General features: G+C 36.5%; 1 protein-coding gene across 1 annotated transcript in view; it reads left to right on the top strand.

Annotated features, from left to right (window-relative positions):
* Window positions 1–24,814, top strand: part of MYO9A (myosin IXA) — a 269,941-nt gene that overhangs the window by 24,595 nt on the left and 220,532 nt on the right. The window contains exon 2 of the mRNA XM_060005673.2: window positions 22,135–23,048. Within this exon, the coding sequence (XP_059861656.1) occupies window positions 22,209–23,048 (840 nt within the window). The 5' untranslated portion in view covers window positions 22,135–22,208. The remainder of the gene's footprint in view (window positions 1–22,134; window positions 23,049–24,814) is intronic.

The raw sequence follows: 24,814 nt of genomic DNA on the forward strand, positions 1-24,814 counted from the left end.
ATTATCTGTTATCTTCTAGCTTTTATTGTTTTTGATGAAAAGTCAGCTGTCATTCTTGTTGTTAACCTGAATGTAAATTGTCCTTTCTTTGGATATTTTAAAGATTTTTTCTTTATTTTTGATTTTTTAAAGATTTATTTTAATTAATTAATTAATTTATTTATTTTGGCTGCGCTGGGTCTTAGTTGCAGCACGAGTGATCTTCTGGTTGCAGCATGCAGACTTCTTAGTTGCGGCCTGCAGGCTTCTTAGTTGTGGCATGCATGCGGGATCTAGTTCCCCAACTAGGGATTGAACCCAGGCCCCCTGCATTGGGAGTGTGGAGTCCTACCCACTGGACCACCAGTGAGGTCCCTATTTTTGATTTTAAGAAGTTTTACTATGATGTACCTAAGTGCAGTTTTCTTTGTATTTATTTTGCTTGGGGTTTCTGAGTTTTTTGGACCTGTGGACTTACTTTTACATCAATTTTGAAAAAATTCTGCCAGTTTCTTTTCAAATATGTCGTCTACCCTATTCTCTTTTTCATCTCTTTCCAGACTGTTTGATATTACTTAACAGATATCTGACTCTAATCCTGTACTTTTTTTTTTCTATGCTTTAGTTGGATAATTTCTATTGATTTCTTGCATTCAGTGATCTTTTCTATATCTTGTTTATTGTCAGGCCTATTCAGTGAACTTTTTGTTTCAGATATTGAATTTTTTTTTTTTTAGTTTGAGAATTTCCATTTGGCTCTTTTTTTCCCCCAGTGTTTTCATTTCTCTGCCGAAATATATTAAATCCATATTTTTCTCAAACATGTATTTATAAGATTTATTTTAAAGTTTTTGCTAACTCCCGCATCTGGGTCATGTGTAGGTTTGTTTTGAATTTTTTCCCTTGCCTGTTGGTCACATTTTCATGATTCTTTGAATGTCCATTAATTTTTATTGCATGTGAATATTATATGTAAAAAGAACAGATAGAATGACGTTTATAACTGCTTCCTCCTGGAATAAAGCATGCTAACTCCTCAGATAGACCAAAAGGGTTAAGGGCTAATGTCTTCATTCTGACATAGAATTGAATTATAAATGGGCTGGATTATAGTTAATTTTGGTTTCCAGTGTTTTGAGGATGGATTCAATCTCCACCCTACAACAGAGCTTGGAATTTAAGTACGGCTAGATTCTAGAGATCTCTTTATAGCCCTGCACTTGGCTTACCACTCTCCAGAAGATCCCACTCTGCCCTCCTAGTCTACCCCTAAGTTTATGCGTGCTCCATACTCTCTGAAACCTTCCTGGGGAAGAATTTTTAGGTTGTGTTGATTTGTTCTGCTGTGGGATTCCTCTGGATTTCAGTCCATCTTATTGGTTGATAGAGTTGTTTGCCCCTTTGCTCACCATGGCATTAGAGTTGAAACTGGTCACTTGTTTCTTTACCTGAAAATGGCTTGTCCCTCTATGGATTTGAGTTTTTTTAGACTTCTTTGTGTTCTCAGCTTTCTGATGGGTTTAAAAAATTAATTTTGTCTAACTTTTAGTAGTTTGTCCAGATTTTTTCCTTTAATTTATGGTGAGGATGACTCTCTTTTATGATCTTATATATTCTAATTAGAAGAGGAAGCCTCAACATGATGTTATTTTATTAGTTGAGTTAAAAATTCGTTAGAAATTTTAGTAGTTTCTTCATTTACACAGTTGAAAAAGTGGTGTTCTATTAATTCCTTAGCAGTATCGACAAATTTGCTGGCATGTCCAAGTGCCTTAAGCTTTGCTTTCCTTTTTGTTTCCATTGAAGATGATATAAACGATATGGAGCATGTTTATTTTTTATTATAATTGGACAGGAATGGCTAGTCAAATCTAACTTTTCATCAGTTCATTTTTTTCCTGGATTTCAGCTTTTATGAGTAAAAGCCAGGTGTTATGAGGATAAAATTTTGTTTATGTCTGTTTTTGTGTTACAAGGACAGAGTTGAGTATTTGGGAAAGAGACCTTATGACCTGCAAAGTTTAACATATTTACTGTCTATCCGTTTATGCAAAAAGTTTGCAAACCCCTGCCGTGATTAAATGGCAGTCAATAATAACTGCCAATTAAATAACTTGTCCCAGGTCACACAGCTACTTTGCATTAGCTGTCTTTAACTCTCCAGGGGGCTTTTCCTATAAAATCATTGCCATGGTGAACCATTGCTAAACAGTTAATCCCAGCTATAGTTTATGTATTTGTTTATTTCAAAGTGTGGCTCTTCCTAATCTAAATTTCTTCTTTCAGTTCTTCTGAGATTGTCATTGATATTTTAATTTAGATTCCCTTGAGATGTATATCTCAAAACACTACGCTGGATCTATGGAATAAATTTACTAGAGCAGGGGTTATGCCTAGATCTAATGGCTGTTGCCAAATGCATTACTTGGTTATGATTTTTCGATGTTCCATGAACCCTGATAATTGCAATGGTCAATTGGTTGAGTTAGGTACACTTTCTGATTCATCCTAGTTACAGGAGCCACTTAAATGACTTTAAAGTATCTGAGGCAAATGTTGCAAGTTGTTGATCTGTTATAGGTCTTATGGTCTTTAGAGGTAAATGCTGACTTAATGCAAGGTCATACCCGACAGGTGGTCAGCAGTGGTTTAGCTTTAACTTCTGGGAATAAGTGGTTCCTATATATCCACAATGTCTTAAATATTCATATTATTAGAGGATACTATAAAAATAGGTTACTAACCATGAATAATTTATAATAGGAAAGATAAGATGCCTGCTTCAGGTAACGGGTATGTAATGGGATGCTCAATAATAATAATAATACCTGCCAAAACTTATATGCTGTTACTATGTGCCAGATACTGTTTTAAATTCTTTTCATATGTTAACTATCTGTCACACTAACCCTATGAGGAAATTGAGGTACATTCCCAGACTCAACTAGCTACAATCATGAATCAAACACAGAAATGTTCATAAATGATTTCTGTGGTTTCATATCCATAGGTCATTTCTCTTATCTTTATCTGACTTCATGTGCTGCTTCTTGAAATACTTCTCTTTTCATGACCCTTCATGTGTCTGGTGGTTTTCCTCTACTTAGATGTATCATCTAGAGGAGGCTGTTTATCCTGTGTTCTTCAGTTTCCTCATTGGAAGATGGAGATAATAGGGCTTACCTTCACAAAGTTGTTCTAAGATTTAATGACTCAAATGAATAGTTTGGCACATAATAAGTATTCTAAGGGTTAACCATTATTACTATTATTACTACTACTGTTACTACTCTGTGTTTTTAAGTCATTAGCTGCTCTATTTTTGACTCTCATTTTTTCTCTGCTGGACCACTAAACATTGGTGACCAAAGGGCTTGGTCATAGTTTTTTTTCTCTATCTGCAGCCTGTGTGTGTGAGTTCATCTAGTCTGATTGCTTCAGATGCCATCCATATGCTAATAAGTACCAGATCTCTAGTCCTATTCTCATGTCTTTTACAGACTTGTATATCCATTTGCTTACATGATATTTCCTCTTGCCTATCCTCTAGGTATTTTAGAGTTAATATGGCCAAAGGCAATCTAAGCCATATTCCCCCCTCCCTCCCAAACAACAACAAAACAGCATCAACAAATGAATGTAAACAAACCTATTATACTCCCTTTTCCCCATTTTAGTAGATAGAACCACTGTTTACCTGGTTACTTTCAGTCAGATAAACCAGGGTGTTGTCTTTGTTCCCACATCTAATCCATCAGTGAGTCCAGAATGCATACCCAATCTGTCTACGTCTTTCTGTCACCATTGCTACTACTCTATCCATCAACCATTATCTTTTGCCCGGGCTACTACGACAGACTCCTAACTGGTCTCCCTGCTTCTGCCCCTTCCTCCCTCTGTCCTTTAATCCACTTTCTTTCAAGCAAGTGGAATAATCTTTTAAAAACATAAATCAGGTTGTATCATTCCCTGTATATAAAAACAAAACAAAACAATACAATACAATACCCTAGGCTTTCTATTACGTTTAGAATAAAATCCCAGACTGCAAGGTACTAGACAATCCAGTCCCTTTCTACCTCTGACCTCATCTCTGATCATTTTCCTCTTTGAATACTTTGCTTCAGCCACACTAAGCTCTTTTCTGTTCCTCAACCATGCCAAGTTTGTTTCTGATTTTGCACTACCTATTCCTCTTAGCTTCGAGCATTTCTCCCATATGTTAGAATAGTTGGCTCCTTCATTGTCCTATAGGCTTCTTACCACCTCCCAGAAGCTCCCTGAATGCTACTGATAACTAAAATAACACACTTAAGCCCTCTAGTATAATGATAGACAAACTACTGCCCACAGGCCAAATCCGGCAGGTGGCCTGTTTTTGTATTGTCTGAAAGCTAAAAATGGTTTTTACATTTTTGAACCTTTAAAAGAGCGAAAGAAAACCACAAAAAACCTGAGTATGTGACAAAGGCTATATGTGATCCACAAAGCATAAAATATTTACTATCTGGCCCTTCACAGGAAAAGAACTTCTAGCTATAAAAAATTACTTTGTTCATTTGTTTCCTTGGTAATTTTTTTTTTGTTCTCAGAGTGTTTAATTGTTGAAGAGTTTTGGCAAGTTGGCTAAGTTGTCTGGAATGAAGGAATCGAGCAACAATAGTTAATAAAAGGAACATTAGAATCATTGTTAAAAGGATAGAAAAGTAGGACAGATAAAAAATGTAGTAGGGACAAAGACTGAAGAGTCTGTGGACTTCTTTCAAAGTGGACAAGAAGAGATAGTCTGTTCAAAGGATCTACTGCTTCTGAAAGCCCCTCAAAATATGGAGGACTCAAATCTGAGTTTAAAGTATACCTGTGAAACTATTCAAGTGCTTGAGAGTATGCACATCTGAAAGGCCACTAAGTACCTGGAGGATATCATATTACAAAAGGATGTGTTCCATAGACAAAGTATAGTAGAGTTGAAAGATTCCAAGGCCAAAATAAGTGCTGAATTTTGGTTGCACAAACTTAAGCATGTGGAAAGTGATGCTGAGTCTCAGTATTTTGATGTGCATTTTGTAGTGATTGAGTATATCTTGTCAACAAGATCTCCAAAATATGCAGACATCTATGGAGCTCCTAAGTGGATCAACCTGTAGATGAACTTCCCTAGTATCTGATTATCATTGAAAGTCAGAGGGAGAGGTGCTCAAATGAAGGATATCTTGAAAGAAATAAAAATTTGTAAATATGTAAATTAAGAAAAAGACAAAGTCTCTCTTTGTTTTGCTTATTCCCGTATTTACTGCTGGCTATAAGTAATATATGTTTCTACTCTTTATTACATTCTTTTCCTACTCTCCTGTCTACTTTAACAGCCGGATAGTAGTTTATCACAAATTATATAATTGCTTATGAACCTCTATTATATTATTGATTCTGTTGATGGGGGCATCATGAGGTACAGCCCTTTGTTTCACGTATTTATTCAACAAACATTTTTTGAGTTTCTACTAGGTACTAAACGTTGTGTAGCAGATATAAAGACAAAGAAATACTCTGCCCTTAACAAGCCTATAGACTAGTAGGGGAGACTACCAAATATGAACTGAGCAATTAGATATACCATTTGGAGTTCATTGGCAAGGCTAAGCTCAAACATTACTATTGCAAAGAAGCCTTCCTTAGGACCCTAGTCCCTATGTCAGAGAAAACCTAATGCTGAGACTTGATCTCTGTTCTCTAAAAGCTTATGATTTCATAGAGAAAATATGATATGTCCCTTATCAACTATAATGTAAGGCAGTTTATGACAGGCAAAGTAGCATAGTAGTTAAGAACCCAAATTCTATGGCTAGACCACTGAGGTCCAAATCTTGGCTCTGCCATTTACTAACCTATAACCTTAGACAAGTGGCAACCTCCATGTGCTTCAAATTCTTCATTTGTAAAACAGGGATAATAATAGTATACATTTAATTAGGATTGTTATGAGGATTAAGTGATTTAAGCACATAGTAAATGCTATATGAGTGTTTATTGCTATTATTATTAATTATTATCATATTTCTTATTTGTGCTAAGTTGCTAAGCAAATTGTTTGAGAAATTGGGGCCTGGCTTCTAACTCCAGATCATCCATGTACTGATTATATTATCTTGGGAACATCATATAACCTCTCTGGAATTGGTTTCTTCATCTGTAAATGAGGATAATAGCGTACATTTCTTATTAAATGAGGTAATACATATAAAACACACAGCACAGTGTCTAACTATATGTTCTCAATAAAGAGGAGATATTTTTCTTAAAGCTATGAATGAAATAAAGGAAATGTTATGGAATTTCACTTCGGAGAAGTGAAGTACTGTTGAGATGTAGAACACATTCCTGAGCTCATAGGAGTCACTAAATGCATGTTCACTTAATCGTTTATTTAGAGAATGGGAGCCTAGGGGGAAAGCTGTTTGAAATACAGGTTTCTGTCCATGAGGAGCATGGAAAGATGATTTGATAATCGTGTAGGCAAATATCATTGACCTAGTAAAAGGAAACTTCAACATAAATGACTAGAAAAAGTCACTTATAGTTTTCTTGTCTATATACAAATAGGATTTTTGTGTTTTCATTAAGAATTCTAAAAAATTATAGGATTCTTAGTTTTTCTGTCAAACTATGCATTGTTTTGTAACTATGAGTAAATTTGAGGGAGTTCTATAGAGTAGAAAATTTGCTGAGTAAAACAATATACATTTTTTATAGCCTTAAAAGATTTTTATTGGAATAAATAGACATTTAGAAGTTTCTGAAATTTTATTAATTAAATATATAAAGCACAGGCGCTTCATAAGTACTCCATTCATATTATGTTGGTGTATTAAGAAAAAAATGTAATTTTACAAAGAATCGAAATTTATCTTGTAGAGGGAGAGATTTTAAGTTGTTTAAGATTCATGTTTTGGTTATAGTCTAGTCTTCACATGGTGTCCCTGTAGAATGGCAAAAGGTCCATTATTTTGAAACTTTTAAAATACAGTTGACCCTTGAATAACATGGGGCTTAGGGGTGCTGACCCTCTGTGCAGTTGAAAATTCGTGTTCTAGGGTATAGTTCATCCTCCATATCTGTGATTCCTCCATATCTGTGGTTCCATTTCTGTGGATTCAACCAACTTTGGGTCATATAGTACTGTAGTATTTACTGTTGAAAAAAAGTCTGCACGTCAGTGGATCCGCACAGTTCAAACCTGTGTTTTTCAACATCAAGTGTAACACTAAAAAAAATAAATCTTTGGGAACCACAAGAGATGCCCAATTGCTGAAACAATCTTGAAAAAAAAGAATAAATCTGGAGTTATCACATGCCCAGACTTCAGACTATATTACAAAGCTACAGTAATCAAAACAACATGGTACTGGCACAGAAACAGACTCATAGATCAGTGGAACAGAATAGAGAGCCCAGAAATAAACCCACACACTATGGTCAATTAATCTACGACAGAGGAGCCAAGAATATACAATGGAGAAAAGACAGACTCTTCAATAAGTGGTGCTGGGAAGGCAGGGCAGCTACATGTAAAAGAATGAAATTAGAACATTCCCTTACACCATATACAAAAATGAACTCAAAATGGGTTGAAGACCTGAATGTAAGACCTGAAACCATAAAACTCCTAAAAAAGAACATAAGCAGAACACTCTTTGACATGAATCATAGCAATATTGTTTTGGATTTGTCACCTAAGGCAAAAGAAACAAAAGCAAAAACAAACAAATGGGACCTAATTAAACTTAAAAGCTTTTGCATAGCAAAGGAAATCATTGATAAAATGAAAAGACAACCTACTGAATGGGACAAAATGTTTGCAGATGATATGACTGATAAGGGGTTAATAACCAAAATATATAAACAGCTCATATAACTCAATATCAAAAAAATACAACTCGATTAAAAAATAGGCAGAAGACCTGACTAGACATTTTTCCAAAGAAGATGTACAGATGTCCAAGAGGCAAATGAAAAAATGCTCAACATTGCTAATCATTAGAGAAATGCAAATCAAAACCATAATGAGGTATGTGTAACTGATTCACTTTACTGTACAGCAGAAACTAACAACATTGTAAAGCAACTATGGTCCAAAAAAAATTAATTTAAAAATTAAAGAAAAGACAATGAAGTGCCACCTCCTACCTGTGAAAATAACTATCATCAAAAAGTCTATAGGACTTCCCTGGTGGCGCAGTGGTTATGAATCCACCTGCCAATGCAGGGGCACAGGTTCGAGCCCTGGTCTGGGAAGATCCCACATGCCGTGGCGCAACTAAGCCCGTGCACCACAACTACTGAGCCTGTGTGCCACAACTACTGAAGCCTGCATGCTTAGAGCCTGTGCTCCACAACAAGAGAAACCACTGCGATGAGAAGCCCACGCACCACAAGGAAGAGTAGTCCCCACTCACCGCAACTAGAGAAAGCCTGCACACAGCAATGAAGACCCAACGCAGCCAAAAAAATAATAAAGTCTGTAAATGTTAGCAAGGATGTGGAGTAAAGGGAACCCTAGTGCACTGTGGTGGGATTGTAAATTGGTGCAGCCACTATGGAAAACAGTATGGAGGATTCTCAAAAAACTAAAAAAATAACTGCCTTATGATCTAGCAGTTTCACCCCTGGGTATATATACAAAGAAAATGAAAACACTAATTTGAAAAGGTACATACATCCCAATGTTCATAGCAGTATTATTTACAATAGCCAAGTTGTGGAAGCAACCTAAGTGTCTATCAACAGATGAATGGCTAAAGAAGATGTGGTTTATATATATGATGGAATGTTACTCAGTCATGAAAGAGAATGAAATACTGGCATTAGCAACAATGTGAATGGACCTAGAGGGTATTATGCTTAGTGAAATAAGTCAGACAGAGAAAGACAGTACTTTATATTATCACTTATATGTGGGATCTAAAAAATAAAACAAACCGATGTATATAACAGAAACAGACTCACAGATATAGAGAACTACTAGCGGTTACCATGGTGGATGGGAGGAAGATAGAGGTATGGGAGTAAGAGATACAAACCACTGTGTATAAAATAAATAAACAATGGGACTTCCCTGGTGGTCCAGTGGTTAAGAATCTGCACTTCCAATGCAGGGGCACGGGTTTGATCCCTGGCCAGGGGGAGCTAAGATCCCGCATGCTGTGTGGTATGGCAAAATAAATAAATAAAATAAACAAGCGACAAGGATATATTGTATAGCACAGGGACATATAGCTCTTATTATATAATTTAACTATAAAAATGTTGAATCACTATGTGATTATATGCCTGAAACTAATATAATATTTTAAATCAACTATACTTCAATAAAAAAATAAATCTTCAGAATAATATTTAGATGCTAATTTTCCACTTCCTCAAGGTATTTAGAGATTATGGTAAGTGTAATTTTGAGACATTATTAACTTAGCAGTAGTAACTGCAATATCAGACTGATATTTATTACATGGAATACCATTTTAACTTCAAATAACCAATCTCATTATTTATGCTAAAGTTTTTCCTCTTTTTTTAAAAAAATTTTATTTATTTTTGGCTGTGTTGGGTCCTCATTGCTGCACATGGGCTTTCTCTAGTTGCAGCGAGTGGGGTCTACTCTTCATTGCGGTGCGTGGGCTTCTCATTGTGGTGGCTTCTCTTGTTGTGGAGCATGGGCTCTAGGCACATAGGCTTCGGTAGTTGTGGCACGTGGGCTTAGTAGTTGTGGCTTGCCAGCTCTAGAGCGCAGGCTCAGTAGTTGTGGCACATGGGCTCAGTTGCTCCGCGGTATCTGGGATCTTCACGGACCAGGGCTCGAACCCATGTCCCCTGCGTTGGCAGGCGGATTCTTAACCACTGTGCCACCAGGGAAGTCACTTTCCTCTTTTTTTATTGAGATGTAGCATATAGCAAGTGCACAAGTATTCAGTGATCACAGTTTAAAAATTCTAGGTATATACCTGCTTATGTACCATCTAAATCAAGATACAGAATGTTTATAAAACTCCATAAGGCTTCCTTTCGTGCCCTGCCTCCAAAACTCCTTCTCCCCTAAAGAGAATCATGCTTCTGAAGTTTATAACCATAGATTTATTTTGTCTGTTTGTGAACTTCATATAAATTGGATAATTTAGTATGTATCTTTTTGTATCTGTTTTTTTTTCACTCAGCAAAAAAGTATTTGGGGACCTTTGCAAGAAAAAATCATTACAAAACACATAGTTTGCGTAGTTTACAAATATTTGCATATCTAAATAAGTTACATGTATGTTTATATACATAAGTACCTAATTTTTTTTTTTTTTTTTTTTTTTTGCGGTATGTGGGCCTCTCACTGCTGTGGCCTCTCCTGTTGGCGGAGCACAGGCTCCAGACGCTCAGGCTCAGCGGCCATGGCTCACGGGCCCAGCTGCTCCGCGGCATGTGGGATCTTCCCGGACCAGGGCAAGAATCCGTGTCCCCTGCATCAGCAGGCGGACTCTCAGCCACTGTGCCACCAGGGAAAACCCATACGTACCTAATTTCATGGCACTTTGCTTTATTGTGCTTCACAGATACTGAATTTTTTACAAATTGAAGTGGCCACTGCATTAAAGCAAGTTTATTGGCACCATTTTTCCAACAGCATGTGCTCACTTTGTGTTTCTGAGTCACATTTTGGTAATTCTCTCAATATTTCAAACTTTCATTATTACTGTATTTGTTATGGTGCTCTGTGATCAGTGACCTTTGATGTCACTATTGTAATTGTTTTGGGGCGCCACAACCACGCCCACACAAGACAATGAACTAATCGGCATATGTTGTATGTGTTCTGGCTGCTTCACCGATTGGACGTTCCCCCCGTCTCTTTTCCTCTCCTCAGGCCTTCCGATTCCCTGAGATATAAAAATATTGAAATTACGCCAATTAATAACCCTACAGTAGCTTCTAAGTGTTCAAGTGAAAGGCAGGGTCGCACGTCTCTCACTTTAAATCAAGAGCTAGAAATGACTAAGCTAAGCGAGGAAGGCATGTCGAAAAACTGAGATAGGCTGAAAGCTAAGCCTCTTGTGCCAGTTAGCCAAGTTGCGATTGCAAAAGAAAAGTTCTTGAAGGAAATTAAAAGTGCTACTCCAGTAAACATCACAAATAAGAAAGCAAAATAGCATTATTGCTGATATGGAGAAAGTTTTAGGGGTATGGATAGAAGATCAAACCAGTTACAATTCCTTTAAAACAAAGGCCAATCCAGAGCAAGGCCCTAACTCTCTTCAATTCTGTGAAGGCTAAGAGAGGTGAGGAAGCAGCAGAAGAAAAGTTTGAAGCTAGCAGAGGTTGGTTCATGAGGTTTAAGAAAAGAAGCTGTCTCCATAACATAAAAGTGCAAAGCAAAGCAGCAAGTGCTCATGTAGAATTTGCACCAAGTTATCCAGAAAATCTAGCTAAGGTAATTAATGAAGGTCGCTATGCTAAACAACAGATTTTCAATGTAGGTGAAATAGCCTTCTATTGGAGGAAGATGCCATCTAGAACTTTCATAGCTAGAGAGGAGAAGTCAATGCCTGTTTTCAAAGGACAGGCTGACTCTTGTTAAGGGTTAATGCAGCTGGTGACTTGAAGTTGAAGCCCAGTGCTTATTTACCATTCCAGAAATTCTGGGGCCTTTGAGAATTATGGTAAATCTACTCTGCCTGTTCTCTAAAATGGAACAACAAAGGCTGGATGCTGTCACATCTGTTTATAACATGGGTTACTGAATATTTTAAGTCCACTGTTGAGACCTGCTCAGAAAAAAAGATTCTTTTCAAAATATTACTGCTCACTGACAGTGCACCTGGTCATCTAAGGGCTCTGATAGGGATGTATGAGATTAATGTTGTTTTCATGCCCCCTACACAACGTCCATTCTGCAGATCAAGGTGTAATTGTGACTTTCAAGTCTTATTATTTAAGAAAAACATTCATAAGGCTCTAGCTGTCATAGTGATTTCCTCTGATGGTTCTGGGAAAAGTCATTTGAAAACCTTCTGGAAATGATTCAGCATTCTAGATGCTATTGAGACCATTTGTGATTCATGAGAAGATGTCAACACAGAAGTTTGGAAGAATCAGATTCCAACCCTCATGGATGACTTTGAGAGGTTCAGCACTTCAACAGAGGAAGTAATTGCAGATGTGGTAGAAATAGCAAGAGAATTAGAATTAGAAGTGGAATCTGAAGATGTGACTGAATTGCTGCAATTTCATGGTGAAGCTTGATTGGCTGAGGAGTTGTTTCTTATGGATGAACAAAAAGAAAGTGGTTTCTTGAGGTGGAATCTACTCCTGGTGAAGATACTGTGAAGATTATTGAAATGATAACAGAGGATTCAGAACATTACATAAACTTAGTTGATAGAGCAGTGGCAGGATTTGAGAGGATTGACTCCAATTTTGAAAGAAGTTCTGTGGGTAAAATGCTGTCAAACAGCATTGCATGCTACAGAGAAATCGTTCATGAAAGGAAGTCAATCGATGCAGCAGACCTCATTGTTGTCTTATTTTAAGAAGTTGCCAGTCACCCCAACCTTCAGAAACTACCACTGTGATCGATAGCAGCCATCAGCATTGAGGGAAGACCCTCCACCAGCAAAAAGATTACAACTTGCTGAAAGCTTTAGTGATGGTTAGCACTTTTTTTTAGCAATAAAGTAGTTTTTAATTGAGGTCTGTACATTTTTTAGACATAATGCTGTTGCACACTTAATAGACTATAGTATAGAGTAAACATAACTTTTATAGCAACGGGAAACCAAAAAAATCTTTGTGACTTGCTTTATTGTGATATTCACTTTATTGTGGTGGTCTGGAACCGAAAACTGCAATATCTCCAAGGTGTGTCCGTATGTGATTATACATTAGTATGGTAATAAATATATTTATTTGTAGAACATTTCAGTTGTAAGTACTAAAAAATGAAGAAACATGAATATTAGCTCTTGAGTACCACTTTCCCGGAGTCATTTTTCTAAAATAAGTTCAAAATGTTTAATAGCTCTCTCACCATGAAATTTATAGCAGTACACAAATCAGTAATGTTTTCTCAAATGGACCCTACCTTGATAGTAGAATGTTCTTCTTTCAAAATGTACTGGTGAGGCTCTTGCTTTGAGTGAAGCTGTAACAAAGCTGGATTTTTATTTTTCAGATATACGTTTGCCTGATTCTGTCCTTCCAGTCCTCTTGTCACTGAGTGATAATATATGATCCTGCTTGCTAACGTTCATAAATAGATCTCTATGATAAAGCAAGTATAAAGAGAAAGGACACTTCTTTTTTATTCTTGAAAAATAACTTTGATAAAAAAGTAAAAGCAACAGTGCATATTTTTTGAAAATTAAGTTTTATTAGCACAAAGACAGAACACTGCATTAAAAATCTTTAGTTATTTCTTTTTATCTTTTTTTTTTGCTGAACTTCTGATTTAAAGGAAACTGTATTCCGAACTCTGTTTCCTTCACCATAGTTTTCCTCTATAATTAGTCTCTTCTAACTCAGTCCAGTGGATGTCATAAGCTAGCCTATTCTGAACCACACCCTACTGACCACAGCAACTGTCTCACCACATTGTTTTTCTCTGTTAGCATGTACTTTTGAAATAACTACTTTGGGATAGGGCATAAAAAGAATATTAAATAATTTTCTTTATGAAAAATATAGCAATATCTGACGCTATATAAGTGCCAGTAATTCCTAATATGCATAGTTTTATTTTATTTTTAAAATTAGTCATTTATCCCCATATCATTATTGAGTAATCCATTTTTCTCTGCTGATTTGAAATATTTATTATCAATTTTATAGATTTTTTTTTTTTGCTCTTTAAGCCTTAATTTTCTATTTTGAAAGGTAATAGTTTGTTTCCTGTCTCAGAGAATTGCTGTTCAACTCAAATGAAGTAATGCATGTCAGACTTAATTTTGGTGAACACTATAAAAGGAAAATTTGACGATTTCCCCAAAGCCTAATATTGTGGTTCATTTTATATATATGTATACTTTTATATACAATTTTGTAGTTTATGTTTTTTTCATTTGACGTTATATTGTTCATCCCTTGCCATATTTCTGCATGGTTGGCATTGCAAGTATCCTTCACTATCTAAATCTGTTTAATTCTTCAGTTTTGATAGTGGATTTGGATGTCCAGGGGGGTACTGCCTTATTTGAATTTATTTGGTTATGCAAGTGGATAGCAAATAGCATGATAGTGAAGGAAGTATCCAGAAGTGTATTCAAATATATTTGGTTCCTGAGTTTAGATTGTGAGATTTTGGATATGAGGAATTGTATAACAAGGGATGCCTATATTATCAAAGGATATTATACTAAACCTGTTGTAGCGGGTTCTTTTGTTGACAGAGAACAGAAAAACCCCACTCAGAGTGGCTCAGGGAATAAAAAGGAATTGATTGGCACACTTAACAAGAGATTCAGTGGTTGAGTTTATCTGAGGCACAGCTGGATTCAGTGGCTTAGTGTTGATAAGGTTTTGCTGTGTGTTGAGTTAGTTCATTTCTTTTACTGCAGAGAGGCTTCTTCTATGCATTCAGAGAAGACGACTGCCAATAGCTCTAGATTTACATTTTTCTAGATTAGCAGCCCTAGTAGCGAAAAAAAAATGCTTCTTTCCTAATAGTTACAGCATATTTCCAATAGGGAATCTCAGTAAGCAGCCACTGTCACTAGGGGGAATGGAATAAACTGATTGGCTGGGCCTGGGTCACAACTAAGTGGGGGGTGAGGGTCACAACTAAGTGGGGGGTGAGGTCAGTCCATTCAAACTGTGTCATATGACAAGGGAGGAGGAGTAGTTCTTCAAAGGAAAACACATTACTTTCACCAGAAGAAGGTATAGATTACTTACGGGACAGACTAAACCAATAGATGTCCGTATACCTATGCTATAGTGTGTCATACAATGACTCATTTTTTCCATCACCCTTTCTTTAGTTGAAATACTACAAGATGTTTTTTCTTTCAGCACCAAATTTGGCTTTTAGTTGGTATTGATATACTATAGGTTAAAATTGGGCTGGGACTTCTCTGGTGGCGCAGTGGTTAAGACTCCACGCTCCCAATGCAGGGAGCCTGGGTTCGATCCCTGGTCGGGGAACTAGATCCCACATGCATGCTGCAACTAAGGAGCCTGCAATCTGCAACTAAGGAGCACGCCTGCTGCAACCAAGACCCAGCACAACCAAATAAATAAAATTAAAAAATAAATATTAAACAAAATTGGGCTCCTATAGCCTATCTAGTGATAAATATCAGCTAACATGTACTTTTTTTTTTTAAGTCTTTATATTGAATTTGTTACAATATTGCTTCTGTTTTACGTTTTGGTATTTTGGCCGCGAGGCATGTGGGATCTTAGTTCTCCAACCAGGGATCAAACCCCCACCCCATGCTTTGGAAGGTGAAGTCTTAACCACTGGAGCGCCAGGGAAGTCACTAACATGCACTCTTGTCACATCTTACCTGAAAAGCTGTTCCTCAACCCATCCTTTTTTTTTTGTTTTTTTAATTCTTTCAGAAAAAGTGTTTTTTCTTTCTGTGAGAGTTACCTGTCTGCCTTTGATCTAAATCTTATTTTGTCTTGCTTACCAAAGAACCTTGGCTCATCAGACCTTCATTTTTTTAAGTTCTCAGTTCCTTTTTCTCTGCTTGATTCTATTTATAACCATAAAGGTGTGCTGCCGAGCCCCCTAATAAACATTTCACTCATACTTCTTCTCCTTTGATATGAGCAACACCTGCTAGTCTACTTGCCAATCTGTCACTTCCTGTTTAACTTCTTACAGTCCTTTTCTATTTTCTACTTTTCAGGGTCACTAGTGATATCCTGAGACCTTTGTCTCAGGTGTAAACCTAGTCTTACAGTATGTAAGGGCTATAAAGGGCCTTAGAGATATTTAACTCAACTTTCTTTTTCCGTTTTGCTTGAAGTTATTTTGATTATACCAACTTTCTTTTGGCTAGAATTTACATGGTATATCTTCTTTTTTATTTTTTTTTAACTTTCAGGTTCTGTATCCTCATATTATACATGTATGTCTATTGAAAACAGCACAGAGGTGGATTTTAAAAATCTGCTCTGGCAATCTTTGTCTTTTAACTGGAGCATTCACACTTAATACAGGTACTTATATATTTAGTATGCTTTCCATTTGCTCCATCTGTTCTAAATGCCCCCCTTGCCCTCCTTTATATTGATTATTTTTTATCATGCCGTATTTTCATTCTACTAGTTGTGAAGTTATACTTTTTCCCTATTTTTTTTAGTGGTTATCCTAGAATAGGGGTTGGCAAATGTTTTCTTTTAAGGGCCTCATAATAGACATTTTTGGCTTTGTGGACTATATGGTCTCTGTCATAACTGCTCAGTTCTGCCACTGTAGTGCAAAAGCATCCATAGGTAATAGGAAACAGTATAAATTATAGAGGACTAGATGTTATCATCCAGATAGATGAGCACTGGGTTGAGACCAGAAACTGGGAGAATATTTTTATCTTTAAAGTGAGGTAGTGGAAGAGGAACTGTAAGATTGATTCAGAAAAAGAATCAACCTATCAGGAAGATTACAAGAAAAAGAATTGTCATGTGAGGGCAGTTTTAAGAATGAGAAGATGACCACATTAGTCAAACGCTACAGTGTGGTGTGTTAAGATGAGGCTTGAGAAAAGACCTTTGGATTTGGCAACGTTATGGTAATTGGTGACGTTTTTAAAGAACATTGGCAGTAGCTTGCTATGTGGAAAGGGTGGTAAGGGAGTGGAAAGTGGATATATAGACCACTGATTCCCAAATGCTGTTCTCTGGACCAGCAACAAAACAATTGCCTAGTTGTCCCAACCTCAGAACCATTATTGGGCCTAGAAATGTATATTTTTAAAATTTCCCTAGATGATTCTGATAAACACTCACGGATTGCTGTCAAGATGTATTTAAGAGTGATTTTTTTTTTTAATTAAAAAAATTTTTTTTGGCCATGCTGCGCAGCTTGCGGGATCTTAGTTCCCCAATCAGGGATCGAACTGGGGCCCCCTGCAGTGGGAACTCAGAGTCCTAACCACTGGACTGCCAGGGAATTCCCTGCGAGTGATATTTTGAGGCAACCCCTTCTTTCTAAACACAAAGCAAAGACTGATAAAGTAACAAAAAGAGAAAACTGAATTGACATAAATGGGGCTCAAAAAGGTAAGCATTTCTATTTTGGAAAGAGAATAGAACACAAAGCAGTGACTGGGGCTTATGTCTGGGAGCTTGCAGGGAAAGCATCTGAGGTTTTGGCCTCTGAGATAATGTGGAAGTGTCATTGGAATTGGGCTCACTGTTGGTAACCATGGGCCAGGGTAGGTAGGGCTCCTCTATTGAAAAAGGTATTTCTGAGTTTAGCTCTGGGGCTGCCTTTTTTTTTTTTTTTTTTTTTGGCCATGCCGTGCAGCATGCAAGATCTTAATTCTCCGACCAGGTATCGAACCTGTGTCTCCTGCATTGAGAGCACGGATTCTTAACCACTGGACTGCCAGAGAAATCCCCTGGGGCTGCCATATTATTCACCTTTATAGATCAGACTACAGTTATGCAGTGCATCTCCTGAAATAGTACACAGCACAGCCTGCATGACTGTAAGGAATAGCTTTGCTGCTTTCTATTGCCAGAAGCCACAGTTTATACGAGGCTTTATACCTACGGATTCAGGGGAACACAAACATAGCTTTACAGCTAGAAACCTCCTAGCTTAGAGCATATTCTTACTGTTACTGCAGGACAGATCTCCTGATTTGAATAGGCCAACTGTAAGAAAAATATTTATGAGATAACTGGGGAAATCACACACTGACCAGTCGTATTAAAAAATATTAATTTTTAAAGGTGTGATTAATGGTATTGTGGCTTTGTTTAAAAAAAGTAGTAAATAGTGGGTTCTTAGTAAATGCTGGTATGAAAAACAAAAGTCTTCCATCAAAAAGTTCACCTCTAAAGCTAAGTTCTCAAACAAATTAAGTCATCTAATGCTGAGAAACATAAGAAATAAAATCAACAATCAGAAGAGCAGTTCACGCTGATGACATTAAAATATGAGTCTGAAAAATATCAGATTATATATTATTTAGGATTTTCAAGGAGGTAAGTAAGTGAGTAGTATCTCTAAAAACTATATGACATACAGAGTGGAGTAAGTCAGAAAGAGAAAAACAAATACCGTATGCTAACACATATATATGGAATCTAAGGAAAAAAAAAAAGTCATGAAGAACCTAGGGGTAAGACAGGAATAAGGACATAGACCTGCTAGAGAATGGACTTGAGGATATGGGGAGGGGGAAGGGTAAGCTGTGACAAAGTGAGAGAGAGGCATGGACATATATACACTACCAAACGTAAAATAGGTAGCGAGTGGGAAGCAGCTGCATAGCACAGGGAGATCGGCTCCGTGGTTTGTCACCACCTAGAGGGGTGGGATGGGGAGGGTGGGAGGGAGATGCAAGAGGGAAGAGATATGGGAACATATGTATATGTATAACTGATTCACTTTGTTGTAAAGCAGAAACTAACACACCATTGTAAAGCAATTATACGCCAATAAAGATGTTAAGAAAAACCCAACATTGTATGAAAATGACAGAAACCTTAGAAGTGAAAACAGTGTGATTAAAGATAACACATGGTGTTCATGAATGGGAAGTCAGCAGGATGTCAGTCTTTTCCAGTATTAATCTGTAAAATCATTGCAATGTCCATCAAAACACCAAAAGGTTTTTTATTGTAGTTGATATGCTGATCTTAAAATTTTTATAGAACATAACCGAAGTAACATTAAAGAGGAACAAATTGAGGTGGTATGCCCTCCAGATATCAAAACTTATAATAGAGCAGTAATAGGTAAGACAGGCTTATTGATGGATAAATAGACTAGTGGAAAACAATACAGAGCCCAGAACAGATTGATACTTATCTGGAATTTGCCACATGACAGAGGTGGCATTATAAGTCAGTGGGGAAAGATTAGACTCTTCAGTGATGCTGGTTCATTTGCTAATCTGAATTGACTTGAAAATAATTACAAGCCCTATCTCACAGCATACATGAAAATAAGTTCTGTATGCGTTAAAAGACCTACGTAAGAAAAGCAAAATTTAGGCCTTTTAGAAGAAAAGATAATAACTTTATATCCTTAGGATAAAGGAGGATTTTAAAAAACGATACCGGGAGATAATAGTATGTAGGTTTTAGAGCCAGACTGCCTGCTTCAAATCTCAACTTTATTACATTTGGTCAAGTTCTATAAAATTTCTGTGTTTTCTCATTTGTAAAATGAGGATGATGATGATAAAAACAACCCTGAGGGAGGAATTGTGAGGATTAAATAATCCATGTGCAATGCTTAGAAAAATGACTAGTACAGATAAGCACATAAGAGTTAACTGCAATTGTTGTTAATGTTGCTTCTTAAAAAAGAAATAACCTGTAAAATATTGATAAATTTATTAAAAATAAAACTTCTCTACAACAAAAGGCAACATGAACAAAGTAGAAAGATAAGCTACAGAATGGTAGGAGATATTTGTCACTCATTCAGCTGAAATTGATTAATATCCAGGATATATGAAAAATCATTCAAATTAATAAGGAAAAGACAAGTCAAAAGGGGAAAATGAATAAACAATCATAGCCCCAATGGCAAATGATAGGATAAGTGTTGCCCCTCCTTACTAGTCACGAAGGAAATACAAATTGAAGTAATGAAATACCTTTCTATATTTCTTATATTGGCACAAACTCAAGTCTGACAATACTGACTTTTGGTAAGGAGTCAGAGAAACATGAGCTCTTCCTACACCGGCTGTGAAATAGTCAGTTGGTACAACTGCTTCGGAGAGCATTTTGTTAATATCTAGTAAAGTTGAAGGTTTTGCTTAAAACCCAGCAATTTCACTCTTAGGTCTACAGTCCAGAGAAATTCTAGCAAAGGTACATGAAGAGACATGTATGAGAATTGCAGCATTGCTTTAATAGTGTAATACTGGAAACATTTTAAGCGTTCAATGGAAGGATTTAGTGTAGTAGATTGATAAATTGTGGTTTAATTAATAGTAGATAGATAAATTGTAGTATAAGCATACAATGGGAGTTTTTGAAAAATAGACTTTATTTTTTAGGACAGTGTTAGGTTTACAGCAAAATTGAGTGGAAAGTAGAGAGATTTCCCGTACATCCCCTGCCTGCCCCCACATATGCATAGCCTCACCCATTATCAGCATCTCCCACTAGAGTGGTACATTTGTTCCAATTAATGAGCCAACATACCATGTCATATTGCTTGGCAATTAATGAACGTTACATGTATCAGCATTTATAAATAGGAAAGACAATGTTAAGTTACAGTGAGATGCAGACTATTTGGTATAGCAATTTTTTTAAAGCTTAAAAATTGGAAACAATACTATCTATAATTTATGGGGACCCACATATGTAGTAAAAATATAAAAGCATGTATGGGAATAATACCAACCTCAGGATAATGGTTACCTCTGCAGAGCAAAGGAAGGAGCGTTAATTATCTCTCTAATATTTTGTTTGTTTATAAAATAATCTGGAGTGATTACATCAGTTTTCAAACGGTGAATTTGGGTAGTAGATTTATGACTGGTTTTTATATGTTCTATAGTATTCTCTGCTTTTGAAAGATCATCTAGGAAAAAGGTAAACAGAGTATCTTCATTAGAGAGGACTTTGACAAAAGTAGTGTAGTAGTCTGAGAGAAGCAACTGAAGGTATTTTTCTTTTTTAAAAAAATAACAGCATCTATATGTTAAAGGATGCAATAAGTGAAAAAGGAAAGATGGATAGCATATGGGAGCTGTTTTTTTTTTTTTCGGTACGCAGGCCTCTCACTGTTGGGGCCCCTCCCGCTGTGGAGCACAGGCTCCGGACGCGCAGGCTCAGCGACCATGGCTCACGGGCCCAGCCGCTCCGCGGCATGTGGGATCATCCCAGACCGGGGCCCGAACCCGTGTCCCCTGCATCGGCAGGCGGACTCTCAACCACTGTGCCACCAGGGAAGCCCTGGGAGCTGTTTTTTGATGGGGCAAGATACTGATGGAGATGCTAAGAAATGGGAAGGATCTGGAACATTTTCTCTGTAGACAGAAATGGAAGAACAGAGATGAGATAAAAATAGGAATACATTTTGAGTTGGAGAAGTCATTTAAAAGAAATCACTGTTTTCTCAGTTAGATATAAAAGTTGAAATCATTCTTTCAGAGGTGTGATATATGTGGGGTTTGAGAAAATTGGAGGGTATGCAGAATACTTGTAAGAAATGAAATAAAGTTAGATAAAAAGGCAGCATTGAAGGAAAAGGGAAGGTTGAATAAAATTTGTAATGGTGCCTAGTTGTATAATTTTGTCAGCTTTGTTCGGCAAGCCAGGGGCAGGATCAATTTTGTTGCTCCCTTTACATCTTCACCTTAAGGGAGGCAGAGTCCAGAAGTCCTTGAAAATATGTCTGTTCTATAGCAGGTTTCTCTCATTGTTTTCTTGGTTATAACTTCATCTAGTTTAATTTCTGTTTATCTGATCTCATCTTCTTACTGTTTTTAATTTCACAAATTTTTGCTCTATTGATGCACTCTTTCTCGGTTTTGCTTTAACCTTAAGAGCTTTTGGGTGTGGGGTGATAAAATTTGTGTGACTGTTCTGTCCATCTTAAGCCAGTCTTCAGTGAGGCTCTTTTCATATATAAGGAAAGAACTTGGTTCTATTCCCAGGTACCTTAGAAACATTCAAGATAGTAGAGGACAAATTAATTTTTATTTTTACTCTTTGGGTTTGGAATTATTAATATAACAAAAGACTGCAAAAATTTTGGCTGTTTTGGGAAGTGTACAGATTTGGACAATAGTATGAAATATTATGTGATCTCAACGAGACTGTCTTCAAGAACGGTTCTTATACTAAGAGAAGAGTTAGGATTTTTTGTCCTAAAAGGTGTAATCAACTTGATTGTTAAGCCTCCTTTTTTTGAGCTTCAGAAAGCAGTGACTGTGTAATGTGACTCCTTAATGTTTCACATCTTTTATGTTGCAGCAGTTCTTTTGCCACGAAAATGATTTGTGCAGTCTTGAACACATACTATCCATGCTGATGGGACAGGATCCAATATGAATATAAATGATGGAGGAAGACGACGCTTTGAGGATAATGAACATACATTACGTATATATCCTGGGACAATTTCAGAAGGGACAATCTACTGTCCAATTCCTGCCAGAAAAAACTCCACAGCTGCTGAGGTGATTGACTCTCTTATAAACAGACTTCATCTTGACAAAACAAAATGTTACGTTCTAGCAGAGGTAAAAGAATTTGGTGGAGAAGAATGGATACTCAATCCAACAGACTGTCCAGTTCAGCGAATGATGTTGTGGCCCCGAATGGCTCTGGAAAATCGCCTGAGTGGAGAGGACTACCGTTTTCTTCTGAGAGAAAAAAACCTTGATGGATCAATCCATTATGGTAGTCTTCAGTCATGGCTACGGGTAACAGAAGAACGTCGCAGGATGATGGAACGGGGTTTTCTTCCACAGCCTCAACAAAAAGACTTTGATGATTTATGTAGCTTACCTGATTTGAATGAGAAAACTCTCTTAGAAAACCTACGAAATCGCTTTAAGCATGAAAAAATTTACACGTATGTTGGCAGTATTCTAATAGCTATTAACCCATTCAAGTTTCTTCCTATTTATAACCCCAAATATGTCAAAATGTATGATAACCACCAGTTGGGAAAACTTGAGCCTCACATTTATGCTGTGGCTGATGTAGCTTATCATGCCATGCTTCAGCGCAAAAGGAATCAGTGCATCGTGATTTCAGGAGAGAGTGGTTCTGGGAAGACTCAAAGCACAAACTTTCTTATTCATCACCTTACTGCCCTCAGTCAGAAAGGATTTGCCAGTGGAGTGGAACAAATTATTCTTGGAGCTGGACCAGTACTTGAGGTAAGTGTGTAGAAATACTTTTCTTACTCTTAAATATATCTTTAAAAAAATTAAAATTTGTTAGATGTGAGAAAATGAAATGAAACTAAATAGAAGTATAGACATCATTTTTAGTTACCAAGGAAAACTGGAAGATAGGAAACCAAAAAAAGGCAGTGTGGAAGATTGAAAGGTGTGACAGTGGCAATATTTTTTTCAAAGGATGTCTTTGGGCCATTTCAAAGGATGCAAAGGAAAGTTGATTGGAGTCAGATATATCCCCCTGTAAAGGGAGATAGCAGGGGCAGGACTCCTGTCTGTATTGGATTGTGGAAATAGGTAGTTGGGGAATATAGTCTTGTCAATATATTTTTATCTTTGCAGCCTTAAAATCTGTGCCTAAGATTGAAATTCTAAGGGTTCATTTTTGAAAATGCAGAGAATATGGGAAAAATTTTTTAGTTCTGTGTTTTAGAAGTAATACCATCAAGGGCAGAAAGGAAAGAGAATACACTATTTTTGTTTTAGAGCTGAAAGGAAAGGTAATATTACTTGTTTTTTGAAAGAGATTTTTGTGAGGTATAATTGCACATATTTAAAGTGTACAATTGGATAAATTTGACATATGTATTGATATATACCCATGAAACCACCACCACAGTCAAGATACTGAACATATCCATTATCCCTAAAGTGTTCTCATATACCTTTGTAATGCCTCTTTCTCACCTTTTCTAGCCCACTCATCTATAAGAAACCGCTTACGTGCTTTCTGTCACTGTAGGTTAGTCTGTACATTCTATAATTTTATATAAATGGAATCATGTAGTATGTACTGTTTTATGTTTGACTTCTCTTACTTGGTTTAATTATTTTGTGTGTGTGTCAATAATTGATTCCTTTTGCTAAGACAGTATTCCATTGTATGGATATACCACACTTTGTTTATTCATTCATCTTTTGATGGACATATACGTTGTTTCCAGTTTTTGGCTATAACAGAGAAAGTATTCAAGTTTTTGTGTGGACATATGCTGTCTTTTCTTTTGGGTAAATAGCTAGGAGTGGAATGACTGGGTCATATGATAGGTATCTGTTTAACTTTTTAAGAAACTGCCAAACTTATGTATAAATTTTACATACTATTTTATATTCCCACCAAACAGTATATACAGTTTCAGTTATTCCATATCTCTGCTAACCCTTGATATAGTCATTCTTTCTAATTTTAGCCATTCAAATAGGTATACAATGGTATCTCATGATTTTAATTTGCATTCTATAATAACTAATGTTGTGAGCACCTTTTCATGTGTTTACTTGCGACCTATATATGTTCCTTGGTGAAGTGTCTGTCAAAATCTATTGCCCAACTTGTTATTGTTGTGTTTTGAGAGTTCTTTGTGTATGCTGGGTGCAGATCCTTTATCAGACATGTTTTGAAAATATATATACATTTTTCCCAGGTTTAACCCTCTCCTTTTTAAAATTTAAATTTTTAAATTTTTTTACTGAAGTATAGTTGATTTACAATGTTGTGTTAGTTTCGGATGTACAGCAAAGTGATTCAGTTATACATATACATACATATTCTTTTTCACATTCTTTTCCATGTGGTTTATTACAGGATATTAAATATAGTTTCCTGTACTATACAGTAGGACCTTGTTGTTTATCTATTTTATATATAGTATATAGTTTATATCTGCTAATCCCAAAGTCCTAATTTATCCCTCTTCCACTCCCTTTCCCCTTTGGTAACCATAAATTTGTTTTCTATGTCTGTG

This window comes from Delphinus delphis, chromosome 2, assembly GCF_949987515.2.
Source record: "Delphinus delphis chromosome 2, mDelDel1.2, whole genome shotgun sequence".
NCBI classification, from domain to species: domain Eukaryota; kingdom Metazoa; phylum Chordata; class Mammalia; order Artiodactyla; family Delphinidae; genus Delphinus; species Delphinus delphis.